Raw genomic sequence first — 27986 nt, forward strand, 5'->3', positions numbered from 1 at the left:
CTAATGATGGAGTCACCCAAAATAACGGCCTGTGGGCTGTTCGAGGTCAACTTGCAAATATTTTACAACGTACGTAACTGTATATAATCTATTAAAGAAAGAGAATAGTTCTTTAACTAATCGCTCTGTTCGTTACTCTGCAGGTTTTTGCGGCAATTATCACGTACATCGTTATACTGTTCCAATTCAGAAGCTTTGAAAAAACACCGTAAAAGATGTGACACGTGTTGCAAAAATCGTGTTGAAAGGAGTGACATTGAAAACGAATAACGACAGAAAAGCTCAACGAAGCTCAATAAATGACCTTTAATAATTAATATTTTCGATTCAACTTAATGGTAGTTAACAATTCGACACGACTAACATGAGCAAAAAATTAAAATAACAACCAAAGTGTCGAAATTGAAATAAAAACCAATAATTTAAATAGATAACTAAAACTAACTTTAACTAAATTTATCGCCATATTACTCTACGCATCGGTTTTATTAGTCACCAGAGAACAGTAAACCAAAAGATGATGAAAACAAACACCCCCTTTAAATCGCGTGCCGTCCACTATTTTGATGGGCACATAACATGTTTTATTGCTTTTCGCCGGGACGCTTAAACTGTCCGCGTAGTGGTAAAGCATCGGAACGCCGGCTCGTTGTCTCGACACCGCGAAACTGATACAACTCTCGATGGTTGCGAGTGTGAGAAATAACACTTCGCGTTTAGTTAGTTTCGCTATCCCGCCACTTTGCCGGCGTCGCGTGGTAGTATGTTTTATGTTCCGTCGCACAACTACATCGCTATTGGCGAGCATCCGCGAACTCGACCTTGGATACGCTAACTTACTGTCCTCTGTTAGTGGCCAAAACGAGGCCAAATCATTTTACGGATCACTTTTTCGGCAGCATTTATTGCATAACATTGCCAGCAGCTTTGCATGCGGCGACACACCACGCTGTTCTTTGAATAATGTACCAACTGTCAGTTTTGGGCAATTTGAAAGCAGAGCAGCGAGGTCCCCTTTCAACTAACTCTTTCGATCTATGCGACACGAGGCGTGAGCATCATTTAGCCAAGTTTAAAGCAGAGACACTTTTCGAGGCTCATTAAATAGAATACGAATGATTAAAACTAGCTTTCTTTCACGGCAAAATAGACGCATTGTAAAAAGGGCGCCATTTTTTATGTAAAGTTTTGAGGGGTCTACTTTTGTCTATTGTTTTGTCGTTGCAACAGGCAGAGCCGTGATATTACCTGCTTTTCGACTCATAACTTTATTCTAGATACTTACATCTCTCATATAGCAAAATACGCATGTCACGTAATCTTGAGTGTAGTTCATATTAAATAGGATTGTGCACTTGCTGTGAGTACCTGGACAAATATCAACATCTCTCACCATCCAAACAATGCAATGCGATTTTATCTATTGCGAACCCCGCTACCCTCTGTGGCGTCCATAAAATGACCAACTCTGTACTAGCACAATTACTAACGCTCGTCGCTCAGGCCGGAACACGACGTTATCCGCGGAATGTGTGGTCCAACATTCGCACTATTCGGATGGCATCATACGGCCACACACATACGCACCTATCCTAATTACAGTACATGACTTTGCACCTTTGATTCGCCCACGGGGGGGGCTCGATAACGTGTCGCGGAGCCAATTTTGGACTCTTAAACTAGAGAATCGTCGCGTACACGCCCCACTCGCTGACGATCAGTCGTAGTGAGCGGTTCTCTAAACGTTCCCATTTCGCAGCTTCATTCAAACCCCTGGTTCTAGTGCTCTGAGTGTTTCTGTGCCCTTCCGTTTTAACCCGTGATTCGCGAATAGTACAAGAAACTAACTAATTTTGAAAAACCAGTCGCGAAAAGGTGATTTGCTAGGCAGACGACACTGTTATCATTGCCTAATGTTGTGAAATAGCTCTTTACTGCGTGTACCGTTTCTGCTTCAAAACTGCTCCATCATGGAAGTGATTTTCTCCATCAACGGCAAGCCTTATCAAAGTGAGTCCAGCCTATTTTCTGACGTAACATAACTAGTGATAGCGATTACAATACTATCGACCGTGTGTGTGTAACGTTTGTTTCAATTCAAATTGTTTGTTTTTCAATTTGATTGATTTTTCATTGCTGCCCTGATTGCAAACTGTTGGAGTATTGGAGTGAATGTTGAAGTTAGCAACACTGCATGTACTGAATTCTCCAATTGGCAACACTGTCCTTCTGACAGTTGTATTTAACGCCGTAATAAATTCTTTCTTTCCTGTCGAACCTCCTAACTTAACAGAACGTGTTTTTATTCAGCTCCGCTATCCTGCAACACAAACATCCATCGCTTTCTTCTGAAAGATGAACTAAAATTGTGTTCAAAATGAATTGCAGTTACCGGCAAGAATGTCCCCGTGGAAACCTCTCTGAACTCCTTCATCCGGAACCATGCCCATCTGACTGGCACCAAGTTCATGTGCCTCGAGGGAGGCTGCGGGGCGTGCGTCGTCAATCTAAGCGGTGTCCACCCGGCTACTAGCGATGCTTTCTCCTATGCTGTCAACTCCGTGAGTTTTGAAATGGGAATGGCGATTCAACACTCGGCTTAACTCGATCTCATTATCTGCAGTGTCTTTTCCCGGTACTTGCTTGTCATGGGATGGAGGTCACGACGGTGGAGGGTATCGGGAGCAAGCAAAGTGGGTACCATGCAACGCAAAAACTGTTGGCCCATTTCAATGGAACCCAGTGTGGGTACTGTTCTCCCGGTATGGTCATGAATATGTACAGTCTGCTGGAGGCTAAACAGGGAAAGATCACCATGGAGGAGATCGAGAATTCGTTTGGCGGTAACATCTGTCGCTGCACTGGTTATCGGCCGATCCTGGATGCGTTCAAGTCCTTGGCTGTGGATGCCGATCCCAAGCTGAAAGCCAAGTGTCCAGATATTGAGGACCTGACGAAGATTTGCCCCAAAACGGGATCCGCTTGTGCTGGCAAGTGTTCCGTTGCGGGCAAAGCTGATCCTCGCAAAGGGCTTCATCTGAGCTTCGAGGATAACAGAGAATGGCACAAGGTGTACAGCGTGAGCGAGATCTTTGCTATCTTCAAGACCATAGGCGATCGGCCGTATACACTCGTCGGTGGTAACACCGCCCATGGAGTGTACCGGCGAAGTGAAGCTCTGGAAGTGTTTATCGACGTTAATGCTGTTAAAGAGCTTAGGGTTCATTTGGTGGGTCCGTCACTTACCATCGGAGCGGGAACTTCTCTAACGGACCTTATGGAACTGATGAGCTCATCCGCAAAGAATAACCCTCACTTTTCGTACCTGGAGCACCTGGTTAATCACATCGATTTGATTGCAAACGTTCCTGTTAGAAATACCGGAACCGTCGCAGGAAACCTGAGTATCAAAAACCAACATAATGAGTTCCCGTCGGATTTGTACTTGATTCTGGAAGCGGCCGATGCCAAGCTGACTATCTGTAAGTCACTACCTGCGGGTCAAAGACTGGAGAACTAGAAGACATTTTAACCCTTTCGTTTTGATGTTTCAGTGGAGTCTGAAGGAAAAACCATAACCGTCAAGCCGTCGGAATATGCCACCATGAACATGGCAAAGAAAGTGTTACTCAACATAGTGCTTCCTCCACTCGACCCGAAGGTTTACGTGTATCGGTCGTTCAAAATTATGCCCCGCGCACAGAATGCGCATGCATACGTTAACGGTGCATTCTTGATCAAAACGGAGGGTTCACGGATTGTGGCCAGCAACGTTTGCTTTGGAGGAATCACTCCCGAGTTTACGCACGCCACAAAGACCGAAAGTTTCCTGATGGGCAAAAACCTTCTTAGCAACGTTAACGTACAGGGCGCGCTGAAGATCCTGTCGGACGAGCTGAGTCCCGACTGGGTACTGCCGGATGCGGCTCCTGAGTACAGAAAGAACTTGGCCCTATCCTTGTTCTACAAGTTCGTGCTGAGTATCGCCCCGGCTTCAATCAAGCGGGAATTCAAATCGGGGGCATCAGTTCTCGAACGGCCACTGTCTTCTGGAACTCAAAAGTTCGACACCATCAAGGAAAACTGGCCCCTGAATCAAGACATTCCGAAAATTGAGGGACTACTGCAGACTTCCGGGGAGGCAAAGTACGCCAACGATTTGCCGGCATTCCCGAACGAGCTGTACGCGGCGTTTGTACAAGGACGAGAGCCGCATGCCAAGATACTAAACATTGACCCATCGGAAGCGTTGGTGGGTTCCCGAATTTCCTTTCCAATATGGGAAAATATTAAAGTATACACTTTGTCACGTTACAGGCCATGCCCGGAGTCCATGCTTTCTACTCGGCCAAGGATATCCCCGGCGAAAACAACTTCATGCACTTCAAAGGGTTCATGGGCACTCACGACGAAGAAATTTTCGCCAACGAGAAAGCCCTCTACCATGGACAACCGATCGGTCTGGTAGTCGCAGATACTTTTGCGTTGGCGAATCGAGCCGCCCAGCTGGTAAAGGTCCAGTACGAGAAGACAACGGCCAAGCGCTATCCAACCGTGAAGGATGTTCTGCAAGCCAAGGCAACGGAACGCCTGCACGAGATGCCCTACAGCACGCTCGGTGCGGAGCACGACGGTGCTCCCGAGGGTGCCGTCAAGGTGAAGGGACGCTTCGAGATCGGTGGCCAGTATCACTACACGATGGAGACGCAAACCTGCGTATGTATCCCGATAGAGGACGGCATGGACGTGTTCTCGGCTACGCAGTGGATCGACTTCACCCAGATCGCCATTTCGAAGATGCTAAACGTTCCGGAAAACAGTCTCAATCTGTACGTCCGTCGTCTGGGAGGTGGTTATGGTAGCAAGGGAACAAGGGCCACGCTGATTGCTTGCGCGGCGGCTCTCGCAGCACACAAGACCCAGCGCCCCGTACGCTTGGTTCTGACACTTGAAGCCAACATGGAAGCCATCGGAAAGCGCTACGGAGTCGTTTGTGACTATCAAGTAGACGTCGAGAAGGATGGCAAAATTACGAAGTTGCACAACGAGTACGTGCACGACTCGGGCTCCTGTTTGAACGAATCGATGGGTCACTGTGCCCAGTTCTTCCAGAATTGCTACGACAATAAGGCATGGAAAACGGTGGCCAAGGCAGCCGTTACGGATTCGGCCAGTAACACGTGGTGTCGGGCACCGGGCACGACGGAAGGTATTGCGATGATCGAAACCATCATGGAGCATGTGGCTCACGCCACCGGACAAGACCCACTCGATGTGCGGATGGTGAATATGCCGAAGGAACTGAAAATGTATGAACTGATGCCTCAGTTCCGCGCCGACGTTGAGTACGACGCCAGACGGCTGACGATCGAGCAGTTCAACCGGGAGAACCGCTGGCGGAAGCGAGGCTTGGCCGTAACGCCGATGCGTTATCCGTTGGGATACTTTGGTTCGATTCACGCCCTCGTCTCGATCTACCATACCGATGGGTCCGTCGTTATCACGCACGGTGGCATCGAAATGGGTCAAGGCATGAACACTAAGGTCGCCCAGGTCGCCGCCTATGTGCTGGGGATTCCGGTCGGAAAGATTAGCATCAAGCCGGCAGCAAATATGACGTCGCCGAACGCTATCTGTACGGGTGGCAGCATGACCAGTGAGACGGTCGCTTTCGTAAGTATTTCGGTGTTCGCCGTGAACATAGCCACCCAGGCATTCCATTCATCTTCCATCTGGTCTGTAGGCGGTGAAGAAGGCGTGCGAGATCCTGGTCGAGCGGATGAAACCGATTCGCGACGAATTGGAGGACGCGTCCTGGGAGAAGGTGGTCCAAAACAGTTACAACAAGAACGTTGACCTGTGCGCCACGTACATGTACAAAGCGACGGACCTGCAACCGTACATCATCTGGGGGCTGACCTGCGTGGAGCTAGAGATTGACGTGCTGACCGGAAACGTGCAGTTGCGCCGAGTCGACATTCTCGAGGATACGGGCGAAAGCTTGAGCCCCGGAATTGACGTCGGTCAGGTGGAGGGCGCCTTCATAATGGGCGTTGGTTACTACCTGACCGAGGCGCTGGTTTACGATCCGGAAAGTGGGGCCCTGCTGTCGAACCGTACCTGGACCTACAAGCCGCCGGGGGCGAAAGACATTCCGGTCGACTTCCGGGTGCGCTTCCTGCAGAACAGCAGCAACCCATCGGGAGTGCTCCGCTCGAAGGCTACCGGGGAACCGGCGATGAACATGACCATCGCCGTTCTTTGTGCCCTACGCAATGCTATTTTGGCGGCCAGAAAGGATGCCGGTTTGCCGAATGAGTGGGTCCAGATTGGGGCACCGTGCACGCCGGATCAAGTGTATCTGATGTCCGGTAACTCCGTGGAGCAGTATTTACTAAACTGAACAGACACGGATGGGTTCAGTACTAGACACCTAGTGTTTCACAAATATTTTATCCTTTACTTTTGCATTCTTGCATAACAAAACTCTAAGGTCAATGAGCCTTTTTATTTTTAAAGAACGGAATGGGCTAATAAAAAAAACTTTAACAAAACAAAAATGAAAATGAGTAAATAAAATTAAACAATAATTCTATTCGCGAAACCTATACACGGAATCAACTTAAAAATTATGTACTGGTATTGCGCTGAGGTCTTATCTTGGGTTTACTCGGTTGTCGAGTGTTGTGGGTCTATGTTGTTGGTGAATGTGTCATTTGTTTGTGCTGCCCTTTTTCATGATCTGTTGTTGGTATATTGATTGTTGGTTATTTGATTCTATTGCTAACGTTTAGTGGTTGGTGACGACGGTCGAGTAATATGTAAATGCGAGATAAAAAATCCATATTACATGGACAGGGTTATCACATCTGCAAACAATTGCTCATGAGTTTGACAAACATGAGTTTATTTCAATATTTTTCCATATTGTAGCTGAATAATTCCTTTTTTCTAGAGTATGTAAAACAAATAACCTAATAACAAAATTACACCATGATCACAATGATCCGTATGTATCATTATCTAATCATTACTTAATTCGTTTTACTTCGTTTTTCGCTACATCTCGCGATCCTATCGGGCTCCTACTCTCCTAAATTCCCTTTCTACACACATTTAATCGCGTTTATCGGATAACCAAAAGAGCGGTCCGCGCGAAAACATGCGTACCGGTTTGGGCGCATCGCATCATTTGCTGATGATTCAAAATTGACTCACGTGGAAGCATTTTCGTTGGCGGTACCAATACCACCAGCGCGCCGAGAAGCCGCGAAATCTCGCGCCGCTCGCGTGTGTGAGAATCGCGAAGCCGAACGCGGATGGCGTCCTATAAAAACGACCCCACCAACCCGATCACACAGTTCAGACGTTCGCCAGTCCCCGGTGGGTGAGGATCGTGTTGCGTCGAGAACCCTTCGCCGGAAACAAGATAAGCATGCAGATTGTGTTCACTATCAACCGGACTGTGCATAAAGGTAGAGCCAACAGTACGCCCACTGGCATCTTATCAGCCGATCAGTATCGGCCGATAAACACCCAGTAATAGACACCCGGACGGTTCCCGAGAGCCGCCGATAAGAAACTTGCCCATTGTGACCATTGTAGTTCTCTGACACCGTTCCCATCTCTTCCGGCAGTCAATAGTAGTGCCGTCCCGATTGACACTTCCCTCGGCACGTACCTGCGCTACCATGCACAGCTCAAGGGCACCAAATTCATGTGCCGTGAGGGCGGATGTGGCGCGTGTATCGTCAATATCAGCGGCCAACACCCCATCACGAAGAGCATCACTTCGCGGGCAGTTAATTCGGTATGATCGATTGCGCAGGGGATGCGTGATTTGGAGGACACTCAATGACCTTTTCGATGATTACTTCTGCCATTTGGTTAGTGTCTCTTCCCGCTGTTTTCCTGCAACGGGCTGGACATACTGACGGTCGAGGGAATCGGCAATAAGCTGAAAGGCTACCACGCCGTCCAGTCGCGGTTGGCGCACTTCAACGGCACGCAGTGCGGGTTCTGTTCGCCCGGCATGGTCATGAATATGTACAGTCTCTTGGAGGCAAACGGTGGCCACGTGACGATGCAAGAGGTGGAGAACTCCTTCGGTGGTAACCTGTGCCGCTGCACCGGTTACCGATCGATCCTCGATGCGTTCAAGTCGCTGGCGATCGATGCTGACGCAAGTCTACTAGAGGTGTGTGCGGATATTGAAGATGTTCCGAAAATTTGCCCCAAAAGCCAAACCGGTCGTAGCTGCCAAGGTGCGTGTCCCTGGGCGGCCCGAAGCGAAGAAGCGAACGATATTCACCTCACGTTTGCCGGTGGCCGAGAGTGGTACAAGGTGGAGAATGTTCAAAAGATTTTTCAGATTTTCGACAAAATTGGCTCCAAGTCGTACATGCTGGTCGGCGGAAATACTGCTACCGGTAGGGATTCCGATGGAACGAGATTTGATCGATGAATAATGCCACCAATTTTCACTTCAGGTGTCTATCGGCGATCGCCCAAACTGGACGTGTTTATCGACATCAGTTCCGTTGCCGATCTGCGAGTTAACTTCTTCAATGACGCACTAATAATCGGAGCCAACGTAACGCTAACGGAGTTCATGGTGATGCTGGACGAGGCAAGTGACCACGACGGCTACGAGTACTGTCGCGAGATTATCAAACATCTGGACCTGGTCGCCAACGTGCCGGTGCGAAACGTTGGAACGGTGGCCGGGAACTTGAGCATCAAACATCAGCACGCCGCCTTTCCGTCCGATGTGTATCTGTTGCTAGAAGGAGTTGGTGCTTGCTTGACGATTGGTAAGGAACCCTCGGTCTGCCTTTCGTGAAGATTCATTTCACAGGATTATCTTTCTAGCCACTTCCGCCGTCACCAGCGAGATCGTCACAGTAGCAGACTATCTGTCGTTGAATATGCATAAAAAGATCATTCTGAACGTGCTGCTCTATCCAATCGATCCCGCTCATACCTTGCTCCGGACGTACAAAATTATGCCCCGAGCGCAGAACGCACACGCCTACGTCAACGCAACCTTCCTGCTCAACATCCAGCATACGATCGTAAAGTACGCAACGATCTGTTACGGTGGCATCAATCCGACCTTCACACACGCCAAGGTCCTGGAACTGTTCCTCGCTGGTAAAAACATTTTCGATGAGACTGTGTTTCAGCAAGCCTTAGCCGTGCTGGAGGACTCACTGGAACCCGACTGGGCACTGCCGGATGCGTCGCCCGAGTTCCGGAAACAGCTCGCCGTGTCCCTGTTTTATCGTGCCATAATGGACATCGCGCAGGAGCGAAACATACCCGTTAATCCGTTCTACTCTTCCGGTTCAGAAAAGGTGGAACGTGCGCTGTCTTCTGGCCAGCAAAGCTTCGACACGGTGCAAGCAAACTGGCCAATGACACAGTGCATCCCCAAGGTGGAAGGATTGGCTCAAACCGCAGGAGAAGCGGATTACATAGACGATCTACCGAACCAACCGCGTCAACTGTTTGGTGCGCTCGTCCTCGCGACGAGCCCACGCTGCAACATCCTTGCCATCGATCCTACCGAAGCACTGAACCGACCCGGTGTGGAAGCGTTCTACTCGGCAAAGGATATACCCGGCTCGAACAATTTCATGCCGCCCGAGCTGGGCAATGAGAGGATCGAGCAGATCTTCTGCAGTGAACGAGTACTGTACCATGGTCAGCCGGTGGGGATCATTCTTGCCGAAACATTCGATGAAGCGTACCAAGCGGCGAAGCTGGTCAAGATCGACTACAGTCCGCCCGATGGTCAACCCATCCTACCGACCGTACAGGAAGTGCTGAAAGCGGGCGTTACCGAGCGCATCCACCGGAGCGATGAAGTGCAGATCGGAGAACGATATGAAACGGGCAAAGGCGCGGTTAGTATGCGCGGGAGTTTCGACCTTCCAAGTCAGTTCCATCTCTCAATGGAGTCGCAACAGTGCGTGTGTATTCCGATCGAAGACGGCCTGGATGTCTACAGCTCAACTCAGTGGGTCGACATTTGTCAGATAGCGATCGCGAGAGCCCTGCTCGTGCCGGAGAACAGTCTCAACTTCCGCATCCGCCGGCTGGGTGGGGCTTTTGGGTCGAAAATATCGCGCGCATCGCAGGTGGCGTGTGCGTGTGCCATCGCGGCCCACTACAGCCAGCGTCCCGTTCGACTGATCATGTCCCTGGAGGACAATATGGCGGCCATCGGAAAACGGTCGGCGTGCGCCAGTAACTACGAGATCGAGGTCGACGAACGGGGTAAGGTGAAGCGGCTGCTAAACGAGTTCTACCAGGAGTCAGGCTGTAGCCTCAACGAACCGGTGGAGAAGGTTACGTTTCTGTTCTACCGCAATTGCTACGATACCGGCAGCTGGAAGGTGGTGGGTCACAGTGTGTTGACGGAATCGGCAAGCACCACGTACTGTCGGGGTCCCGGCACAAACGAGGGTATCAGTATGGCGGAGAACTTTATGGAACACATTGCGTTCCGGCTCCGGCTGGATCCGCTAGCGGTGCGAACGGAAAACCTCCCGGACGACAGTATGATTCGTCAGTTGATGCCCGAGTTTGCGAAGGACGTGGAATATGAACGACGCCGGACGGAAATCGATCAATTCAACGCATCCAATCGATGGCTCAAACGTGGCATTTCGATCGTGCCAATGCGATATCCACAGTACTTTGTCGGTACCCTGCACGCGCTGGTGTCGATCTACCACGCCGATGGAACTGTGGCCATAACCACCGGCGGCATTGATATGGGGCAGGGAGTGAACACTAAGGCTACGCAGGTGGCGGCCAGCACGCTGGGCATTCCGGTGAACATGATCAAGATGAAGGCGATGGCTAACATTACCTCACCTAACGCGATCGTGTCCGGAGGAAGCATGACCAGTGACGCCGCCTGTTACGCTGTAAAGAAAGCCTGCGAAATGCTCAACCAACGCATCGATCCCGTCCGGCTGCAGCATCCCGACGCAGGCTGGGAAAGGATCACCCAGCTCTGCCACCAGCAGCACGTCGATCTGTGTGCCCTTTACCAGTACAACGTGACCGAAATGCAACACTACGTCGTCTGGGGACTAACGTGCTCCGAAATCGAGGTAAACATCCTGACCGGCAACGTGCAGATTAATCGTGTCGATGTGCTGGAAGACGTAGGCGAAAGCATCAACCCTGGCATCGATATCGGCCAGATCGAGGGTGCGTTTGTGATGGGCATCGGGCTCTACTTTACCGAAAAGCTTGTGTACAGCAACGACTCCTCCGGTCAACTGCTAACGAACCGCTCCTGGAACTATAAGCCGCCCGGTGCGAAAGATATTCCCGTCGACTTTCGGGTAAAGTTCCTGCAGCGAACGCACAACGAAAACTTTGTCCTGCGCTCCAAAACGACCGGCGAACCGGCGCTCAACATGACTGTTTCGCTCCTGTTTGCCCTACGTATGGCGCTAAATTCGGCACGCCGTCAAGCTGGACTTCCGGACGAGTGGTACTCTATTGGTGGGTGATTTCGGCCCCCACAATTGAACACAACGGTTAACCTAACGAACGCTTTAATTTCAGATGTACCGGCTACGCCAGAGCAAATTTGTCTTCTCTCAGGAAACACGATCAACCAATTTAAGCTGTCGTAGAACGCTTTTTTATTGTGCCGCCAAACAACCCATTCCAGATTTGTGGTGCAAACTCATTACGTAGTTACATTCAAATAAAAGCAGAACCTACCAATGCACAATCATAATACTTCTCTCTTAACATACGAACGGTAGCCTAAAAGCAAATACTTCTTTACCCTCAGTAAAGCTGCTCGCGTTTGTACATCGAGTCCCACAGCTCCATTCGCTCCATTTCAGGGAAGTCAGTGAAGCTCAAACCTTCGTTGGTAATGTTGAGACATTTGTACGGCCCAGTTACTGGTTCAATCGGTGCCCAAATGTCACCGGCAAGTCCACCGTTCGGAGTTCCAGTAACTGCAAAATTGGACAGCAACTCGACCTGCAAACAATTGTGTTAACCCAGATTTTTGTACTACTACGTTCAATTTGTTTTCGTTACTCACCATCCTCATCATGGTTTTGTACTCAAACGAATCCTGCGCTGGAATGTCGCTGAAAGCATTTTTGAAAATGTACGACAGATCGTCGGCATGGGCCGTACCACGAGCGTTACGATCGCAAAAGTAAATCCGGTAATGGTTGTACGTGTCGGAATCAACCGCAAAACGGTAAACAAACGTTTTCGATGGCTTTTTCGATTCGATGCGCGAGTAGATCGTGCGGTGCAGTCCATGCCAGAACAGTTTGTCCGTCATCAACTGTTTTTGAAAATAACAAACGTATATTAAACGTCACAGATTTTTCGAGGAGAATGTTCCGTACCGTAAGGTAGCCATTTCGGTTCTCGAACGATGGTTTCGTATCACCGTAGTAGAAGCGCTTCATTTTCAAACCAAAGTCCTTGCATGCTTGCGATCCTCGCACCAATCCCAGCTCCAGCGGGACCAGGTACTCGAAGTCCTTAAGATTATCGAAAATGGCAGGCTTTTCCTTAATCTCACTCATGCAGAACAGGCCCTCTTCGGAGTTTCCACCGATCAGGATATCGATGCCGCTGCTCCATGCTTCACGACACATCTCCAGCGGACTCTTGGGAATGAAGGTTTTGCCGTTGATGTACGGTTCGACCACCGGCCCAAAGGCAAACAAAATCCGATTCTCCAGTTCCTGGCAAAACAGTTGATATAAGTCGTAATAACACATTCTTTGCACTACGAGGTACTTACATTCTGCGTCAGTATTTGTTCCTGTTTGACGGTGATGTCCTCCGCTGACGCACTCATTAGTACCTTCAGTGCCCCGGCCTCCCCACCTTGGCCATTCCAGCCGAGGGCCTTAGCCAACCGTTCACCCATGTTTCTCCGCGGTGCTGTCGACCAGCTGTTGAGCGTGCACCCGGACATCACTATGGCTCGCTGGAAAAGTCCTTCCGATTGCCCGGAAACCATGTGGTAGTGCACCGAGCATCCACCGGCACTCTCACCGAACAGCGTAACGTTTGTGGGGTCTCCACCGAAATTGGCAATATTATCGCGCACCCAGCGAATGGCCAGATTTTGATCCTTTAGGCCACCGTTCCCTGGGATAGCCAGATCCGGCGAATCAAACGACAAGAATCCTGTAACCAACGTTATGCAATGAGAAACCAGCGAGCCAAATCAAAGGAAACTCTTCCCCCTACCGAACGCTCCGATGCGATAATTGAATGTTACTAGAACAATATCTTTCTGAATAAGATAGTCCGGACCGTACATTTCGGTGCCGCCCGAGCCACGCATGAAGGCTCCACCGTGAATCCATAGCATCACCGGAAGTGGCTTGACCGGTTTAAGCTAAACAGAGACAGGTATTTTGTGTTGTTAAAGATGGAAACAGTGTGTCGGAAATACAGTATGCTGTAATATTCAAAGTGGGCTCTTAGGGGAGACATCAGGTCATATTCTTATCTCCCCATTCATATTTGATACGTCCCCGGGAGCTATCTTTGTGACCGATAACGCGGTGACTTAGCAAATACATTGATCGATCGCCACACATTGAGCTCATGTTGCGACAAATGTTCCACTTGACTTACCTGTTTCGTGTACACGTTAATATACAGATGATCTTCACTGCCGATGATCTTGTTCAACAGTTTGCTAAACTGAAAGCCTCCCGGGCCCTGCTGCGAACAGTCCGCTGGTTCCGTCCATGGTTCCGGAAGCTCCAATTCCTGAGGATTACACCAATTAGCAGTGTGTGCACTTCACGACCATCGTAAAACCTACCTTAAACCTTCGTTCGTTGACCGGTGGTTTACAATACGGAATCCGCTGGAAATTGAAGTAGTTAACACCGGTGCAGGCCACTTTCTTGATGCCCCGGATTGGTCCGTAGCAAGTATGCACAACGGGGTATTCTGCAATGTCGGCCATTTCGGTTCACAGCCTGAAAGACGGGGAATTTGTTTGTCGGTTTACTTATCCTCGAAGCACCGGCGACGACTGATCGAGGTCAGTGCTGTTGGAAATGTTTACTACTCATAATCAACCACACAGCGCCTATTATCAATCATTAAAGGCAGTAATGATAAGGGTGGGAATTTTCATCTTCATCTCGATATCGCGCGGCTTTTATTACGTTGATTAAACATGGGTGCGACCCAGTGAGGCGCGTTTGGCGATAAACATTCTTGCAAGCGCGAGCAACTGCTCTCACGCAGCCACACACGATTAAACCGCTTGAGTGTGTGGGTCACAAACGGCTTGCGGTGAATCCGCGGAACAACACAACGCATATGGCCAGTCGAAAGACACACCCCAAGTCGGTCGGTTGAACGCTGCCTCGCAACTCCCGTTCCTGTGGTACCTTGAACCTAACTAGTGATCAAGTGATCAAGTGTACGATTCCCAAACATAATGGCAACCGGTGAACTAATCGTATCTACGGCCAACGGGCCCGTTAAGGGCACAAAAAAGACCTCCTTGTACGGAGTTGACTATGCGAGCTTCCAGGGGATACCATACGCAAAGGCCCCGGTCGGAGCGCTGCGATTTACGGTAAAATGTTCCGTAAACTATCTCGAAACCACATACCAAAAACATCACCGACTTCCCCGCGATCGTTCCGCAGATGAGAGCACGGAATTTTCAAGGTCACAGTGCCGGGTTGTGCCGGTATAGGTGTCGGCAGTAATCATCAAGTAATCAAAAAAGCGGCTAAATTGCTCGATCGCACAGTTCCTCGCACAGATCGCACAGGATCTCGGCCGCACTTTGTGGTTGTACGTTTTGAACAATGGACGTGATATTGTGCGTTAGAACGTTGGTTGGCGTATGAGCTGTGCATGTTGACACACTCGGTTACTTCTGTTAATGGCGATTGCTTATCTCAACGATAGCCGATCCTCTTTCTCATGGGCCATTAAAGTCGCGAGTCATTCAATGTTATCAGCTGCGCTGTTGTTGCTAAGATGAAAGTTATGTTAATGGGGTAGCGTTTTGAGCTTTGCAAATGATATAAAAATTGCCTTTTTCCCCTCCTAGGACCCGGTTCCTCCAGAAAACTGGAGCGATGTTTTGGACTGTACTCAACAATGTGAGCCTTGCTATCACTTCGATCGACGGGTCAACAAAATCGTCGGCAGCGAGGATAGTTTGAGGCTGAACATATTCACGAAAACGGTAAGTGCTTTCAAGTACTTTCACGCATCTACTATTAACTAAGTCACGTTGCTGGTTTCAAGATTGACAACTCTAAGCCGTTACCCGTGATGGTTTACATCTACGGCGGGGGATTCGTGGAAGGCACGAGCGGAACCGAACTTTACGGTCCGGATTATCTGATTGAAAAGGACATCGTGCTGGTTACGCTCAATTACCGGGTTGGTGCCCTGGGCTTCCTGTGCTGCCAATCTCGGGATGCCGGTGTGCCGGGAAATGCCGGTCTGAAAGATCAACGTTTGGCGCTGAAATGGGTGGTGGAAAATATTGCCCCCTTTGGGGGAGACCCGGCCAATGTCACTCTATTTGGTCACAGTGCTGGCGGGGCATCGGTTCAGTACCACACAATATCGGAAGCGTCGAAGGATCTATTTCAACGTGCGATCATCATGTCGGGCAGTTCGATGTGCGAGTGGTCAGTCACACCGCAGCGTAGTTGGCCCGAAAAACTGGCCCAAGCCCTCGGTTGGCAAGGCAACGGTGAGGACGGTGCCCTGCAGTTCCTTCGCGAAGCATCACCCGAGGATATTGTGGCTCATCAGGAAAAAATTCACGGCCCGCAGGTATGTTAAACAGTCTCTAGTCCAGATGTAGCAGTGCCTAGCTTCTTTTCCTTTTTTAGGAAGTACAAGAAGGTCTCCTGGGAGCATTCGCGCCAACGATCGAGCCGTACGAGAGTGAAACGTGCTTCATACCGAAATCTCCACTCGAAATGTCCCGCAGCGCGTGGAGTAATTCGATCAACGTGATGATTGGTGGTACCTCGGAAGAGGGCTTGATTTTGCTACAAAAAGTAAAGCCTCAGCTTGCCGCCGTACTGGAAAATCCGAATTTGTTCGTCGGTAACGTGCCGCACCAACTCAGTGTGTCCCTCGAGCAGAGAGTGGCCTTCGGAGCGCAGCTTAAGCAACTTTACTACCCAAGCGGCGTTCCGTCCCCGGACAATTTGGGTGGTTTTATAGACATGGCTTCCGATCGAATCTTTTGGCACGGTCTGCATCGCTCGATTTTATCCCGCGCGAACCACGTCAGTGGTGCAAAGACTTACGTCTATCGTGTGGCAGTTGATTCCACCTTTTTCAACCATTACCGTATCCATATGGTGGATCCAGATATCCGTGGCACATCGCACGCCGATGAATTGTCCTACCTATTTTCGAACATATTCGCCACCGCACTGGACAAGGGAACAATGGAGTATCGTGCGATTCGTGAGATGGTCGACATATTCACCAGTTTTGCCACGACGGGAGATCCGAACTGCCCGAGCACGGCGGACGTTTCTTGGAAAGCTGTACCAAAAACGGTTCCACCATACGAGTGTTTCAATATCACCAACGAGGGAGTGACTGTTGAGGAACTTCCCGAACTGAAACGAATGAAGCTGTGGGATTCTTTCTACGCAAAAAACAAATCGGCCGTTGAAAATCGAAAACAATTGATGATTTTAATTCGATATTCGTATTCGATATTATACTTTACTTATTAGTTATTAGTTACTGATAAATTCTAAAACATAAATACAATACAAAATACATAATACATAATACATTTTGCAACACAATCATCATCATCATCGTTGAATTATTTAAGAACCTTGTCCAATCATTGACAGTGATGTTGTCAAAACAGCAAAATCAAAACAATCCTGACTCACAAATTTGGCTCGCACTTTCGCAGTTTCGTTTTTCACTGTGTTTCATTGTGTGCACGTAATTGAATTACCCTTTCCGTTCCCACAATAGGCTTCTCGCAACAATGGGGAATATATTTGGGAAAACGAAAACGAAACCTGTAAGCAGAGTGACGGAACAGGACAAGGCCATTCTTGTGAGTAAACTACATCGGATTAATAGCTTCGCATATTGAGCCCCAATTATTATTTTTACAGCAACTAAAGCAACAGCGTGACAAGCTTAAACAGTACCAAAAACGGATTGAAATATCACTCGAAAAGGATCGAGAACTTGCGAAAAAATGTCTTGCCAGCGGAAGAAAGGAGTATGTCCCCTGGGGATTTAGATTAGATGTTGACAATAATAATCTACCTTCTTTGTCTACAGTCGAGCGAAAACGCTGTTGCGGAAGAAAAAGTATCAGGAAAAACTCCTGGGCAATACTGACGCCCAGCTGGAAACTCTCGAGAAGCTGGCCTCGGACATTGAATTTGCGCAAGTGGAAGCGCAGGTCGTCAGCGGACTGAAGGTCGGCAATGAGGCACTGAAAAAGGTTAACGAGATCCTATCCATTGACGAAGTGGAGCAAATACTGGACGAGACTAGGGACAGCATAGAGAAGCAACAGGAAATTGACGCCCTGCTTAACGGTGTGCTGACGGAGGAGGATGAAGATGATGTGTTGGCCGAACTAGAGGAGCTCATCGGGGCAGACCGACAGCAAGCAGAAAGCGAACCTGCCTCGGAGGACATCTCTAGCCGGTTGCCAGAGGTGCCGGATGATGAGCTCGTCAAGGAAAGGCGGGCACGGAAAGAGAAAGGTAACGCTAGTATGTCGAACTAAAACGAAACATTACGAGGAGTTTCTCTTGCAGAACCGGCCGGTAAAGTTGCCCTGGAGGCATAATGTTTGGGCAAGGGTTCCCGAAACAGTTGCCATCTGACCCATTTACAGTTGGACATTCACAACGGTCACAAAAGTTACATACTTATGCCTATCTATGAAGGTAAGCCGCGTATCCTGGAGAGGCCAATGGCCAAACGATTTATGTAAATAAACATGTTCCTAAAATGGCTTTGTTCGGGCGTATAGAAATATTTTCCGAATGCAAAATATAAACCAATAACGGCTCGAGGAAGGAAGCAAGAATACTGCTGCTGAAATTCTCTCAGGTTCCTTTTCAAAATACAGCTGGCCCCTCTGCTTCTACGCACCTTGGCAAATGCGCGTTCAGACAGCCGCTGTCATCGGCGCTTGCGAGCGGCATTCGAAGATATTGGTATTGGTATTGGTATTGGCATTGCGAGCGTGTACGAGGTTTTCAGCACTTCAGTTGGCCAATTCATCTTTTGCATTTCTGGCCACAATCAGGGGTCACCGTGTACCAGCTGCGTGCGTGCGTGCGTGTAGATTGCTTGTGAGAAGCGGCTCGCGAACGGAACGCGGAACGAGACCGCGCGCGCGGCCAGCGAGAAAAGTTTGCGGATCGTGCGAGTGCGCGGATCGTCGCTCGTGCCGTAGTAATAACGTGCGCACCGCCGCCCGCTGGCGGTAACGACGACAACGACGAGACCGTTCCGTCCGCTCCCTAGCTGCGGCGATCGATCGGCAATTTTGGCTGTCGGCTTCGAACCAGTGCAATCCGCCGTGTTTGCCGTCAAAAGTGTCCTCTTGCTTACCGGTAGGTGGATAGTGTATGTGTGAGTGCACGCGGAGAGAAGAAATTGCCTTTCTTCCTGCAAACCATTGGGGGTCGGTCATGGATCCGCCGAGTGTGTGTCCGCTGAAGGAGCCAAGAAGGATGCCGAAAGTGTGATAATTTTCTGCCCGAAAAGGTCGAGCTTTCACCATTGGACGCTTCTAACGGAAAAGAAAGGGGAAAAATGGTACGGAATGACAGAAGAAACGTTTTCTGCTCCTTCTTCCCAAACCTGGGACCGTCGTAAGGCGAAGGATTCCTGTAAAGCGTGAACTGGTGGCCAATTGCCCGCTCTTCCCACCAACGCAGCTGCATGTGTGCGTTGCCGTACGTACGGCTGTGTGCGTTATGTGTGTTTACTAGTGTGTCGGCGGGAGCGAGATCCCCAGCTGCTCCCCCAAGCGAGCGAGCGAGACGGCGCTCCCGGTGTGCGTGTGTGTTGTGCGAAAGGAGCTGAGGATTTGAGCGATTTTTTTTGCTTCTGGGGCCGAATGAAGAATTTTCACCGTCCTCAGAACGGCCAGCAAGTCCTTGGGGTTGAGGAGAGGAAAAAAAAACATTACGATGAGCACCATAAGCGGTTGTTAAGATGTAGTACGGATTCTTGAATGCTTTCTTTGTGTGTGTGTGTGTGCGGGCGAGGAGGAGAGCAAGGATCATACCACCTCGCGCCCGGTCCAAGATAAGGAAGAACGACGCTTCTCCGTTGGATATTAGTTTCCACATTTTCCAGTCGCCGACCTTTACCCTGTCTCCTTGCGGAACGCAGATTTTAATAGTCGTCTTTTCTTTCTCCCCTTTTCTCTGCGCCGGTCTTTCGTGGCCCGGCTCTAGCCGTTGGAGCGTGCACAACAAGAGTCGATGCTTGCTGAGGCTGGTTGCCATGAAAACTGTGTGAAAGTTGAAAAGATGAGCTGTACCGGATACCCGGAAAAGAGCGCTACTTGTTGTTGGTGAGGCACACAGGTTGAGAAACACCCCACGAGGGAGAGACAGTTTGTGCAAGAATAATCCAGCACGACAATCGAACAACCGGCAACAGCTCCGCTAAAACGGGGGAGTACCGAAAGCACCGACCAAGCAGTATTACCTCCGTGTCTTCCGCCGTTGTTCCGTCAGCGTCAGCACAAACCGCGGCCATCGACTGCTGCTTGCCGGCCGGTAGCAAAACAGCAGCAGCAGTAGCAGCACGTGAACCGTTCAGGCGCACCAAAGGAGGGCGGAACGGAGTCGAGCGGTCGAGGCGGCGGCAATCGCCATTCATGCACTGCCCACCGTGGCCCTGAGAATGCCAATGTTGTCTCAATTTCAAATGAACTTTCGCGCGTTTCTCGTTCTGGCGTCGAAGGTATGGACCTGCATCTGCTACATGTTCAACCGGCAGGTTCGAGCGGTAAGTGTTCGCAATCTTTTTGGCTTTGGTTTCGCTTCCCGAATGCTCCTCGCTTTCCTCGTGTCCGCGTTTGCTTGTTCTGGCCCCCTAAAGAAATTCGGCAAACTTGCGCTTTCTTGCTTCTTTACAAGTTTGGCGCTATTGGTGATTGGTTATATAAGTCTATTTAAAAAAAAAAACGTTGCATTTATCAACTACACTAAATATGTTGTTTAATCGAATGCCTCTCATTGTAATTGATTCTACAAATGGATCGTTTTTGTATAAGAATCAGTTCCAGACAACGAAAAGCTTATCACTGAACACATTTTTAATCATTTTCCACTGTTGGTTGAAAGGCTTTGAATCATTCGGATGCCCCGTAACCACGGGTTAAATGACACGAATCGTACCACGTAAATGTGTTCGACTTTTCGACTCCCGAAGTCGTTCACGCATTTCGCATTTATCTATCTCCCTCGGAAGATTACAAACGCGAACCACCATGTGTTGGCCACATTTTTCGGCATGAACGATAATGATCACATCAACCGTGTACACCTCTTGTTGTGAGGATTTTATTATTTTTCGCAACCCTTGACCACTCTCTCACCCACAGACTGTGATGGGGGAGGGTTGGAGGAGCGCCATGTGTCTCGTGGGGAAGCATTGACGAGCTTGGCATGACACGCGAACATCACGCGAATGAGGCAACGCGGTGGCCGGTGGCAATGAGAAAAGTTTTGAAAACGTAGTACACATGGAGGTCGGTGGAGAACTGATCAGGGTTGGCCAGGAGGGGCGGCTGCCGAAGCCGTCATAAATCCCCAACAGAACCAGAGCCACTTCCCGGCAGCGAGAGGCCCTCAAACACGTTTAAAGTAATGCATGTTTGGATTCACCGACGGTGTTTGCCGTTCCTAATGTGCTCCTCACGCTAGCGTCGATTTGTATCGCCGTTTTTGGTCGATCATATTCCATCATTGCGATGCCGCGATCTCGAAGATATTTTGCTTTTCGCCTTACTCACATTTATTTCGAGTGTTTATTGTTTTCGTTCACTTTTTGGCTCAAAAACGCTCTCTTGGCAGACGAACGAGGGTGTCTCGTTCTTGCGCGCGAGCATCGTTTAGGACCGTCACCGAGTGGGCGGGAATTTAGTGATCTTCTTTGTTGGCAAGGTGGTGGCCACGGCTCCCGGGGGGTTGTGTTTTATATGGTGAGCTACCTTGCTAAAGGGTTCTGACTCATCACGCGGTTGCACGAAAGTGTGGATATGATCGTTGTGAGCGCCTCCGATGGTACAACCAGATGAGGAGAATATTCTTTTTTGAACGATGATTGGCAAACCATGTAATGACGGTAGACGACGTGCGACTCATGATAAACATGTTTGCTTATCTTCGCAAGCAACCAAATCTGCTTGCTCATTAAACGTCGGTGTGTGGGGGGAAGTCGATAGCCTTCTCCTGTGTTTGGCTTATCAGTTTGTTCCGCTTGAATTGATTGGCGCTGATGGCACCTTCTTTTTAAATAAAAGTTGAGCCCAGAGAACAGAATTGTGGAGCGACATTATTCGTCACCTTCAAAAGAAAAGCATCCCGAATTGGCACATGACGTACGCTTATTTGAAAGTAAGCTTATCTCTTCTCACCGATAATCTCACATCGATTGTTGCAGTTTAAGCTAAAAATAATCCTAACCCTAATTCTTCTAACCTTCTAACCCTAATTCTTTGCCGTTGAAGGCACCCAGATCGATTAGTTTCCAACCCAAAGGGTTTCCATCGAGAGCTCGCTAATTTCGATAAAGCATAAAGCACCTCCTTGACCGTGTTTTTTCGCCACCGCGGCGTGCTCGGCACGTTCTGTTCGGCAAACCCTTGATAAGTCTGCGAAGAGCTCGAAAAGTCTATACGCCGATAAGACATTTGAGTGACGTCTTCGAAGGAATATGCAAAGCCGTTCGACGTGCCTCGAATGCACGCACGTTTGAAAGAAGACCGACAAACACGGCCGTCCGTCCATAGGCCCGATTGCATGTCAGACACGCGCAACTCGTCGAAAGGTGTGCTCCCGAGCCGCTTAACCAAGAGTTCATTAGGTCAATTGCATTCGCACTTAATGCCGAGTTAATGCTGTCTGGCGCTGCTGCTCAATGACGAAACTAATTGACGACTGAATTAGAATCAATACAGTTGCAATTCGTTCCGAATTTGCTGGGATTTCCAACCGTTAAGAAACTCACGAAAAAGTCGGCGAAACCGAAAAGTTTATAGCAAATCGTTTATCGTTATGAAGCACTATCAAAATGTCCGAAGCACTATCACCCCGAAGGACTGATGTACATTCCACATCCACAATCAAGCGTAGGTCGATTTTAACGCGATATACCTCGGTTTTGACGCCGATTAAAAATGCTCTGCTTAGCTCACCGAAAGCGGACAACAAACCTTCAAACGTTGCAGTCGAACCGCCAGAGTTGCGGCGTGATTATCCTACCGCCAGCCGAAGGCACCGTAATTTCCAATCCTGTTTTTCACTGTTGCAACATCCGGTTGTGACAGAAACGTTCAGAGGTCAATAGGGGGTGCACACCTCGCTGCAGGTAAAACGTTGGCATTGATCGTTGGGTGGGGGACGAGCTAATTGCAACCGGCCGCGGCCATTCACTTCCGATTATCAACCACTGTGCGGGAGACGGTTGTTACCGCCGCCGTCGTCGTCGCCGGTGATAGTAGCGTGTGGTCTCGCACATCATTGCGCCATCGCGCTCGGTTGTGGACGCCTTCTGTGGCACGTGGGCCGCCGTACCAGCACGTGCCTGACGCGAAACGCGCCCCTTTCGCGCGAATCAAGGTTTCCTTTTTTCGTGAAATTGCTGTTTCAACAAATCGCGCTGTCTGCATCTCTCTTGAGTTGCGCCCAATTCCTTTTTCTTCTTGCTTTCAGAGGTACAACTCACAGTTAACACTCATTATGTCATTATTGTTCATTCGATTTTCCAACTAGATTGGCCCATCTGAAAATCATCTGAAAGTTAATCGCGTTTTCGCGATTCAACTCGCGGTCATTGGAAAGTGTTAACAAAACAATCAAAAATATTGTTTGCTTGTTTGAAACGCTTGTCACTTTCGTAGCTTTTGCCACACTCTCCAGAGCACGTGCGGGACGTGCTCTGGAGCAAGCGTCCGTTCCCCAGGGAGCTGAAATTGAAGCGAATCAGCACCGACCGCCAACCGACGATGACCGTCTTTAGTGTTTCCATTTGTGTCTGCTTTTGCGCGATTGCATTTTTGATTTAAACGATCGCCACAACGGCTTAATAAGGGACGCGGATAGGCGTCGCATGACCGCGACCGGCGGTCCCCGCTCGTCTTGAAGCTTGGAGCTATTCGTGACGATGTCACAGCATGCAACGGAACAGTTCTAATTATAGTTCGATCCTTTGCGCTGACACTGAGCCCAGTGGGAGGACCGCCTGGCAATGTCAGGCCATGTCCGAGGTTCGGGTCCCAATGGCCGTTCACGCTATGAGCTGGTTCAAACGTCCGTCAGACTTCCCAGCAATTATAACTGTACCATTTTGTGTCCCCTTAATGGAACGTTACATTTCCATTTATAAACCATTTTTTTAGTTCGATTGCGTTTTGCTTCCTGCTTATGTTTATTTTAATAGATAAAATTTTTCCATTTTTATCGTACGTTCAAATTACAAGCCACAATCAAAACATTTTCTAACTCACAATACACCTGAAGGCAGTACACGCAAAGGACGAATTGATCACACTCTTTCTACCGCTGGCCAACACCAAACACACCCACCAAACGCCACCACCACCACCACCGCCAAATGATACGCTTTTATGATTTTCTCTTCAACGATAATTCAACTGCCTTAGTTTGTACAGCATCAACCGGTGAAATATGAACTGTTTCCCCTGTCGCCGGTGTCCCGGCACCGGCTGAGCATGGTCCAGCGTAAAACGCTCGTGCTGGACCTGGACGAGACGCTCATACACTCCCACCACGACGCAATGCCACGCAACACGGTCAAGCCGGGAACGCCGCACGACTTCACGGTCAAGGTGACGATCGATCGGCACCCGGTCCGCTTCTTCGTTCACAAGCGGCCGCACGTCGACTACTTCCTGGATATTGTGAGTATTGTGTGTTGGTGCATTCGCGCTGCCGTTAATGCGTCGATCGCCTAATGTCTCCTCACTTTACTGTCTTCCAACGTTACAGGTGTCCCAGTGGTACGATCTGGTGGTGTTTACGGCTAGTATGGAAATCTACGGTGCAGCCGTAGCCGATAAGCTGGACAACGGGCGCAACATTCTGAGACGGCGCTATTATCGACAGCATTGTACGCCAGATTTCGGATCCTACACGAAGGATCTGTCGGCGATATGCAGCGATCTGAATAGGGTAAGTGGCTAGCCCGGCGTCGCAGATCATGTTCGATGCTCACTTCTTGCCACCCGTGCTCCTCCGCCCACAGATATTCATCATAGACAATTCACCCGGTGCGTACCGTTGTTTCCCGAACAACGCCATACCGATCAAATCCTGGTTTTCCGATCCCATGGACATCTGTCTATTGTCGCTGTTACCGCTGCTGGATGCGCTACGGTTTACGAACGACGTGCGGTCCGTGCTGTCCCGTAACCTACATCTACACCGCTTATGGTAGCAGGTAAGCAGTTCAATCACGTAAAATTTCCCCCGTTCACGGTCATACCTCTTCTAATCGTGTGCCTCATCCAATCCATTTCCAGAATTTAAGCAACATTTTACGGTGCGCTGTGAGCCAACTAAAATCATACAACTACATCTTTATTTTATTCTAAATTTATGATTAAATATTAGTGATGAGAGGGGTTGTGAGAAGACTTTCTTTCGGTATGAAACAAAAAGACGCATTGAAAATGGCAATGTTGGGTGTTGCTGGAAGCCAGTGGGAAGCTACTAGGGAGAGAGGGAGAGAATTATAGAGATGTGCATCGTACTTGCTGCGTGCGTGCGAAGACATTTGAGACACGAAAATCCTCATCCATACCACACACGCACACACATGCTGATAATCTTGCCGGAATTTAGAAGGAAGAAATAAAATGGAAACTGCGATCGAGGCTTTGAGTCGCCCAATTGAACTAATTCGCTACAAAAAGACACAACGGAAACACATTGACGAGAAATCGGTCACGATTATCGATGAATGGAAAAGAAACTGAAGACGAAACGAGCAGCGGAAAAAGTAGGGCAACAACTAGCAATCCATATTAAGCTGAAAGTGCAGAAAATAAGAGAATATGTAGGCATCAATTAGTTTGTTCAACCCTCAGTGGGAGCAATTAGATTGAAAGGATCGCGTATGGCACACCGATCGACGCCTCAACCGAAGATCACCGCAATCATTGCTGCCCGGCGTCTGTCGACTGATCAAAAGGGTGTGCGATTCGCTGTGGGTATCACGTAACCAAGTAATTGGTTGCTGAAGTGAGTTAGGCGCGCACCATCGATCGTGCAGTGTACAGAGAATTAGAGGCGCGGTTTTGTGTCGTTTGCTAGAAGAAAGTATTTTTTTCACGTTTCCGTTTACACTTTCCAGCTAAGAGGCTTTATGTTTTCAGGCGTATAGTAATAGGTTGGTTTTTTTCCATCATTGTTAAATAAGTTTTATAAAACTTAAAAAAGTTGCATAACGATCACAAAGTTTGGATACACTATCGGTGTGTGTGGGCGTGTGTTTGTGCTTCCTTCCTACAGAAAAATGTCCACGAACGAAGATTGGTTTTACATAAATGATTCGCATCCATAGCAGGTGCAGCAGTACACAGTTCCTCTAGCTAAAACGATGAAAACTAGAGAGGATCGCACGGCAGTGTGTAGCATCCCCAAACCGGTAATGTTGATTCCAACTGCTGTACAATGAATTGCAATTTTTTCACATGTATCCGCTGGACATCCTCATTACCTTGCTAAACGATGAATGCGACACACGTGATGAAGCACGTAGAAAAGCGGTATGCAGTAGGGTCTATGCTTGCCCGGACCTCCGGACTAGTGAAAAGACGCGGTGCACTAGATGAAGACCCAGATTGTTGGTTTTTTGCTCAAAAAATCCTTCCTCGGATCAGCCAATTGGATTCGACTCTAGATAAGCTCGTATCCGAATATGGACAGCAATGCTAAGGATAGGGAGAGGGGGAAATATGTGTCCACTTTACATGTACCTTACCGGTACGAAGACCCACGTCCGACCACGAACATCAAGCTCGGTAGATCGGTTCTCGGTATGCGAATGAATGTTTTTATTTTGTCAACATACTGTGAGAACGCGTTCACTGATTGTGACGGCTACACCGTCATCCTCGCAAAATCGTTATTTATTATACTTCGAGTTGTAGCGTCAATTCGCCTTTTTTGTTGTGCAACAATCGAAAGCAATCATCTTGTTCATTTTCCGTGGATGTCTGTTAGGGCAATACATCATGCTATTGGCAAACGTATGCTACATTAAGAGGCCATCATTTTAAGACATTCACACTCATGCTTCGTAGTGATGTTAGCGAAATTGTGCGAGATAATTTTCTTCGTTTCTGGTCATGTTTTGCCATCATCCACGCCACATTCACATCGCAGGTATTTTTGTTATGCAAATAGGTTTTATTTGTGCAAATGCAGCAAAGTATGTACCTCCACCGATTGGGGGCTTGAGTCCATGGGGGTCTGAAGGACAACCCAAATCGCTTTCTACACGATCCCTGCAAAAAGGGTAACCAGTTCTCCGGGAGCAACCAGAGGCATATGAAAGCCTGAGAAAAGGCAAAAGAGTAAACGAACATTACGCATAAGTGAACACGGTACAAATGATGTAAGCGGCAGACAAGAAGACGAAGAAACACAATATTGTGACGCAAAGTGACGTTGCAAAATCATCTACGATAAGTAACTTGAAAGCATACAAAGAACACTTGTGGTGCAGCCCAAAGAGAAAGAGAGAGAGAGAAAGAGAGAGACAGCAAAGAGATGAGCAAATGATCGTGGAACAGGTGGTGTTGTTTTGATGATTACTGAGAAAACGAATGCAAACATTTCATACATAAATACAATCACGAACACGCATTCACTGTCGAAATCTAACCATTGGACATTTGGAGATTATTACTTTGTGTAAAGCAAAAGCACCACCCATCGCGTGTTGGTCAGGTTCATTCAACCAATTCGGTCGCTTGGTGTTTCAAATTGGACACAAATAACGAACACATGCAATGCATTTCCACCTTCACGAGATGTGCGAATAAAACATCGATTTATATTACAATAAACGGGAAAAACCATTAACCATAGAAACCATCGAACATAGAACAATGAGCAGTCATCCCAGGTCCAACCAAAAGGTAATCAACTCAGCATCCATTGAAACAGCGTATTGGAAAGTTGTGAAATAGTAGGCGACGATGGGACAAAGTGAGATCGAAACGAAACAAATCCGCACGAGTGAGTTCTTACAAAAAGCGAGGTTAACGACGACACCGGCGAACACGAATCACGATGGGGCTCTATTAGTAGTAAGTTAAACTTTGTAATACGTACAATAATAGTGTACCAAGGAATGCCGAAGCAGCGCCAGTAAGAAACATCGCGCCAATAACGAACGGGATAATTTTGTAAATATATTGTTTGCTAGCATGATGATGGGTCCCAGCTCATCATGAGCGACAAATACGTGTGAAAGGAGGTGTGTAACCGAAACGAATTGGATTGATTGTGGCACGTGATGGTGCTAACAAAAGCAAATGTAAACGAAACAGAAACACCTGGGGCATGTCTACCAGAGAAATAAAACAGAAAACCAGAGTATACTTGTAGGTGTTTTCTAGCGCTACAGTTTCCTTCATAACTCCAAACTTCCCAGAACTGAACAACGAGTATAATAAATAATGCCTC

General features: G+C 48.5%; 6 protein-coding genes across 6 annotated transcripts; 5 read left to right on the forward strand and 1 right to left on the reverse strand.

Moving 5' to 3' along the window:
* Nucleotides 1–1881: 1881 nt before the first annotated feature.
* On the forward strand, nucleotides 1882–6526 carry LOC128278154 (xanthine dehydrogenase/oxidase-like). Its single transcript, XM_053016823.1, has 6 exons — nucleotides 1882–2010; nucleotides 2389–2561; nucleotides 2624–3482; nucleotides 3555–4252; nucleotides 4318–5673; nucleotides 5744–6526. Exons 1-6 carry the CDS (start codon nucleotides 1971–1973, stop codon nucleotides 6401–6403), a joined length of 3786 nt encoding a protein of 1261 aa, XP_052872783.1. The 5' UTR covers nucleotides 1882–1970; the 3' UTR covers nucleotides 6404–6526.
* Nucleotides 6527–7435: 909 nt separating this feature from the next.
* Nucleotides 7436–11678, forward strand: LOC128278155 (uncharacterized). Its single transcript, XM_053016824.1, has 6 exons — nucleotides 7436–7475; nucleotides 7638–7810; nucleotides 7892–8429; nucleotides 8490–8813; nucleotides 8872–11526; nucleotides 11590–11678. Exons 1-6 carry the CDS (start codon nucleotides 7436–7438, stop codon nucleotides 11658–11660), a joined length of 3801 nt encoding a protein of 1266 aa, XP_052872784.1. The 3' UTR covers nucleotides 11661–11678.
* LOC128278157 (esterase B1-like) lies at nucleotides 11662–14004 on the reverse strand. Its single transcript, XM_053016825.1, has 7 exons — nucleotides 13850–14004; nucleotides 13657–13794; nucleotides 13264–13414; nucleotides 12809–13200; nucleotides 12405–12749; nucleotides 12086–12340; nucleotides 11662–12021 (listed from the first exon to the last, which is right to left on the reverse strand). The coding sequence occupies exons 1-7, from the start codon at nucleotides 13994–13996 to the stop codon at nucleotides 11821–11823; spliced, it is 1629 nt and encodes a 542-aa protein (XP_052872785.1). The 5' UTR covers nucleotides 13997–14004; the 3' UTR covers nucleotides 11662–11820.
* Nucleotides 14005–14378: 374 nt separating this feature from the next.
* On the forward strand, nucleotides 14379–16772 carry LOC128266940 (esterase B1-like). The gene is made up of 4 exons (XM_053003729.1): nucleotides 14379–14620; nucleotides 15107–15244; nucleotides 15307–15846; nucleotides 15906–16772. Exons 1-4 carry the CDS (start codon nucleotides 14480–14482, stop codon nucleotides 16770–16772), a joined length of 1686 nt encoding a protein of 561 aa, XP_052859689.1. The 5' UTR covers nucleotides 14379–14479.
* A 177-nt stretch (nucleotides 16773–16949) lies between these two features.
* On the forward strand, nucleotides 16950–18029 carry LOC128267300 (charged multivesicular body protein 6). Its single transcript, XM_053004105.1, has 4 exons — nucleotides 16950–17113; nucleotides 17175–17284; nucleotides 17347–17780; nucleotides 17835–18029. The coding sequence occupies exons 1-4, from the start codon at nucleotides 17042–17044 to the stop codon at nucleotides 17864–17866; spliced, it is 648 nt and encodes a 215-aa protein (XP_052860065.1). The 5' UTR covers nucleotides 16950–17041; the 3' UTR covers nucleotides 17867–18029.
* Nucleotides 18030–19726: 1697 nt separating this feature from the next.
* LOC128276133 (CTD nuclear envelope phosphatase 1 homolog) lies at nucleotides 19727–27891 on the forward strand. The gene is made up of 5 exons (XM_053014605.1): nucleotides 19727–20052; nucleotides 23933–24190; nucleotides 24279–24461; nucleotides 24535–24729; nucleotides 24812–27891. The coding sequence occupies exons 1-4, from the start codon at nucleotides 19948–19950 to the stop codon at nucleotides 24724–24726; spliced, it is 738 nt and encodes a 245-aa protein (XP_052870565.1). The 5' UTR covers nucleotides 19727–19947; the 3' UTR covers nucleotides 24727–24729; nucleotides 24812–27891.
* The last annotated feature ends 95 nt before the right edge of the window (nucleotides 27892–27986 follow it).

Source organism: Anopheles cruzii, chromosome 2 (assembly GCF_943734635.1).
Source record: "Anopheles cruzii chromosome 2, idAnoCruzAS_RS32_06, whole genome shotgun sequence".
NCBI classification, from domain to species: domain Eukaryota; kingdom Metazoa; phylum Arthropoda; class Insecta; order Diptera; family Culicidae; genus Anopheles; species Anopheles cruzii.

Excerpts from the sequence above, each read along its gene's own strand:
- LOC128267300 (XM_053004105.1), top strand. The coding sequence starts at position 17,042 with ATGGGGAATATATTTGGGAAAACGAAAACGAAACCTGTAAGCAGAGTG. Across the intron at positions 17,114-17,174 it reads AACAGGACAAGGCCATTCTT|CAACTAAAGCAACAGCGTGA; the intron begins GTGAGTAAACTA and ends TTATTTTTACAG. Across the intron at positions 17,285-17,346 it reads CTTGCCAGCGGAAGAAAGGA|TCGAGCGAAAACGCTGTTGC; the intron begins GTATGTCCCCTG and ends CTTTGTCTACAG.
- LOC128278157 (XM_053016825.1), bottom strand. The coding sequence starts at position 13,996 with ATGGCCGACATTGCAGAATACCCCGTTGTGCATACTTGCTACGGACCA. Across the intron at positions 12,341-12,404 it reads ACCGAAATGGCTACCTTACG|TTGATGACGGACAAACTGTT; the intron begins GTACGGAACATT and ends TTTCAAAAACAG. Across the intron at positions 12,022-12,085 it reads ACAAAACCATGATGAGGATG|GTCGAGTTGCTGTCCAATTT; the intron begins GTGAGTAACGAA and ends AATTGTTTGCAG.
- LOC128278155 (XM_053016824.1), top strand. The coding sequence starts at position 7,436 with ATGCAGATTGTGTTCACTATCAACCGGACTGTGCATAAAG. Across the intron at positions 8,430-8,489 it reads CGGCGGAAATACTGCTACCG|GTGTCTATCGGCGATCGCCC; the intron begins GTAGGGATTCCG and ends TTTTCACTTCAG. Across the intron at positions 8,814-8,871 it reads TGGTGCTTGCTTGACGATTG|CCACTTCCGCCGTCACCAGC; the intron begins GTAAGGAACCCT and ends TTATCTTTCTAG.
- LOC128276133 (XM_053014605.1), top strand. The coding sequence starts at position 19,948 with ATGCCAATGTTGTCTCAATTTCAAATGAACTTTCGCGCGTTTCTCGTT. Across the intron at positions 24,191-24,278 it reads TCGACTACTTCCTGGATATT|GTGTCCCAGTGGTACGATCT; the intron begins GTGAGTATTGTG and ends CCAACGTTACAG. Across the intron at positions 24,462-24,534 it reads TATGCAGCGATCTGAATAGG|ATATTCATCATAGACAATTC; the intron begins GTAAGTGGCTAG and ends CTCCGCCCACAG.
- LOC128278154 (XM_053016823.1), top strand. The coding sequence starts at position 1,971 with ATGGAAGTGATTTTCTCCATCAACGGCAAGCCTTATCAAA. Across the intron at positions 2,562-2,623 it reads TCTCCTATGCTGTCAACTCC|TGTCTTTTCCCGGTACTTGC; the intron begins GTGAGTTTTGAA and ends CATTATCTGCAG. Across the intron at positions 5,674-5,743 it reads CCAGTGAGACGGTCGCTTTC|GCGGTGAAGAAGGCGTGCGA; the intron begins GTAAGTATTTCG and ends TCTGGTCTGTAG.
- LOC128266940 (XM_053003729.1), top strand. The coding sequence starts at position 14,480 with ATGGCAACCGGTGAACTAATCGTATCTACGGCCAACGGGCCCGTTAAG. Across the intron at positions 14,621-15,106 it reads TCGGAGCGCTGCGATTTACG|GACCCGGTTCCTCCAGAAAA; the intron begins GTAAAATGTTCC and ends TTCCCCTCCTAG. Across the intron at positions 15,847-15,905 it reads AAAAAATTCACGGCCCGCAG|GAAGTACAAGAAGGTCTCCT; the intron begins GTATGTTAAACA and ends TTCCTTTTTTAG.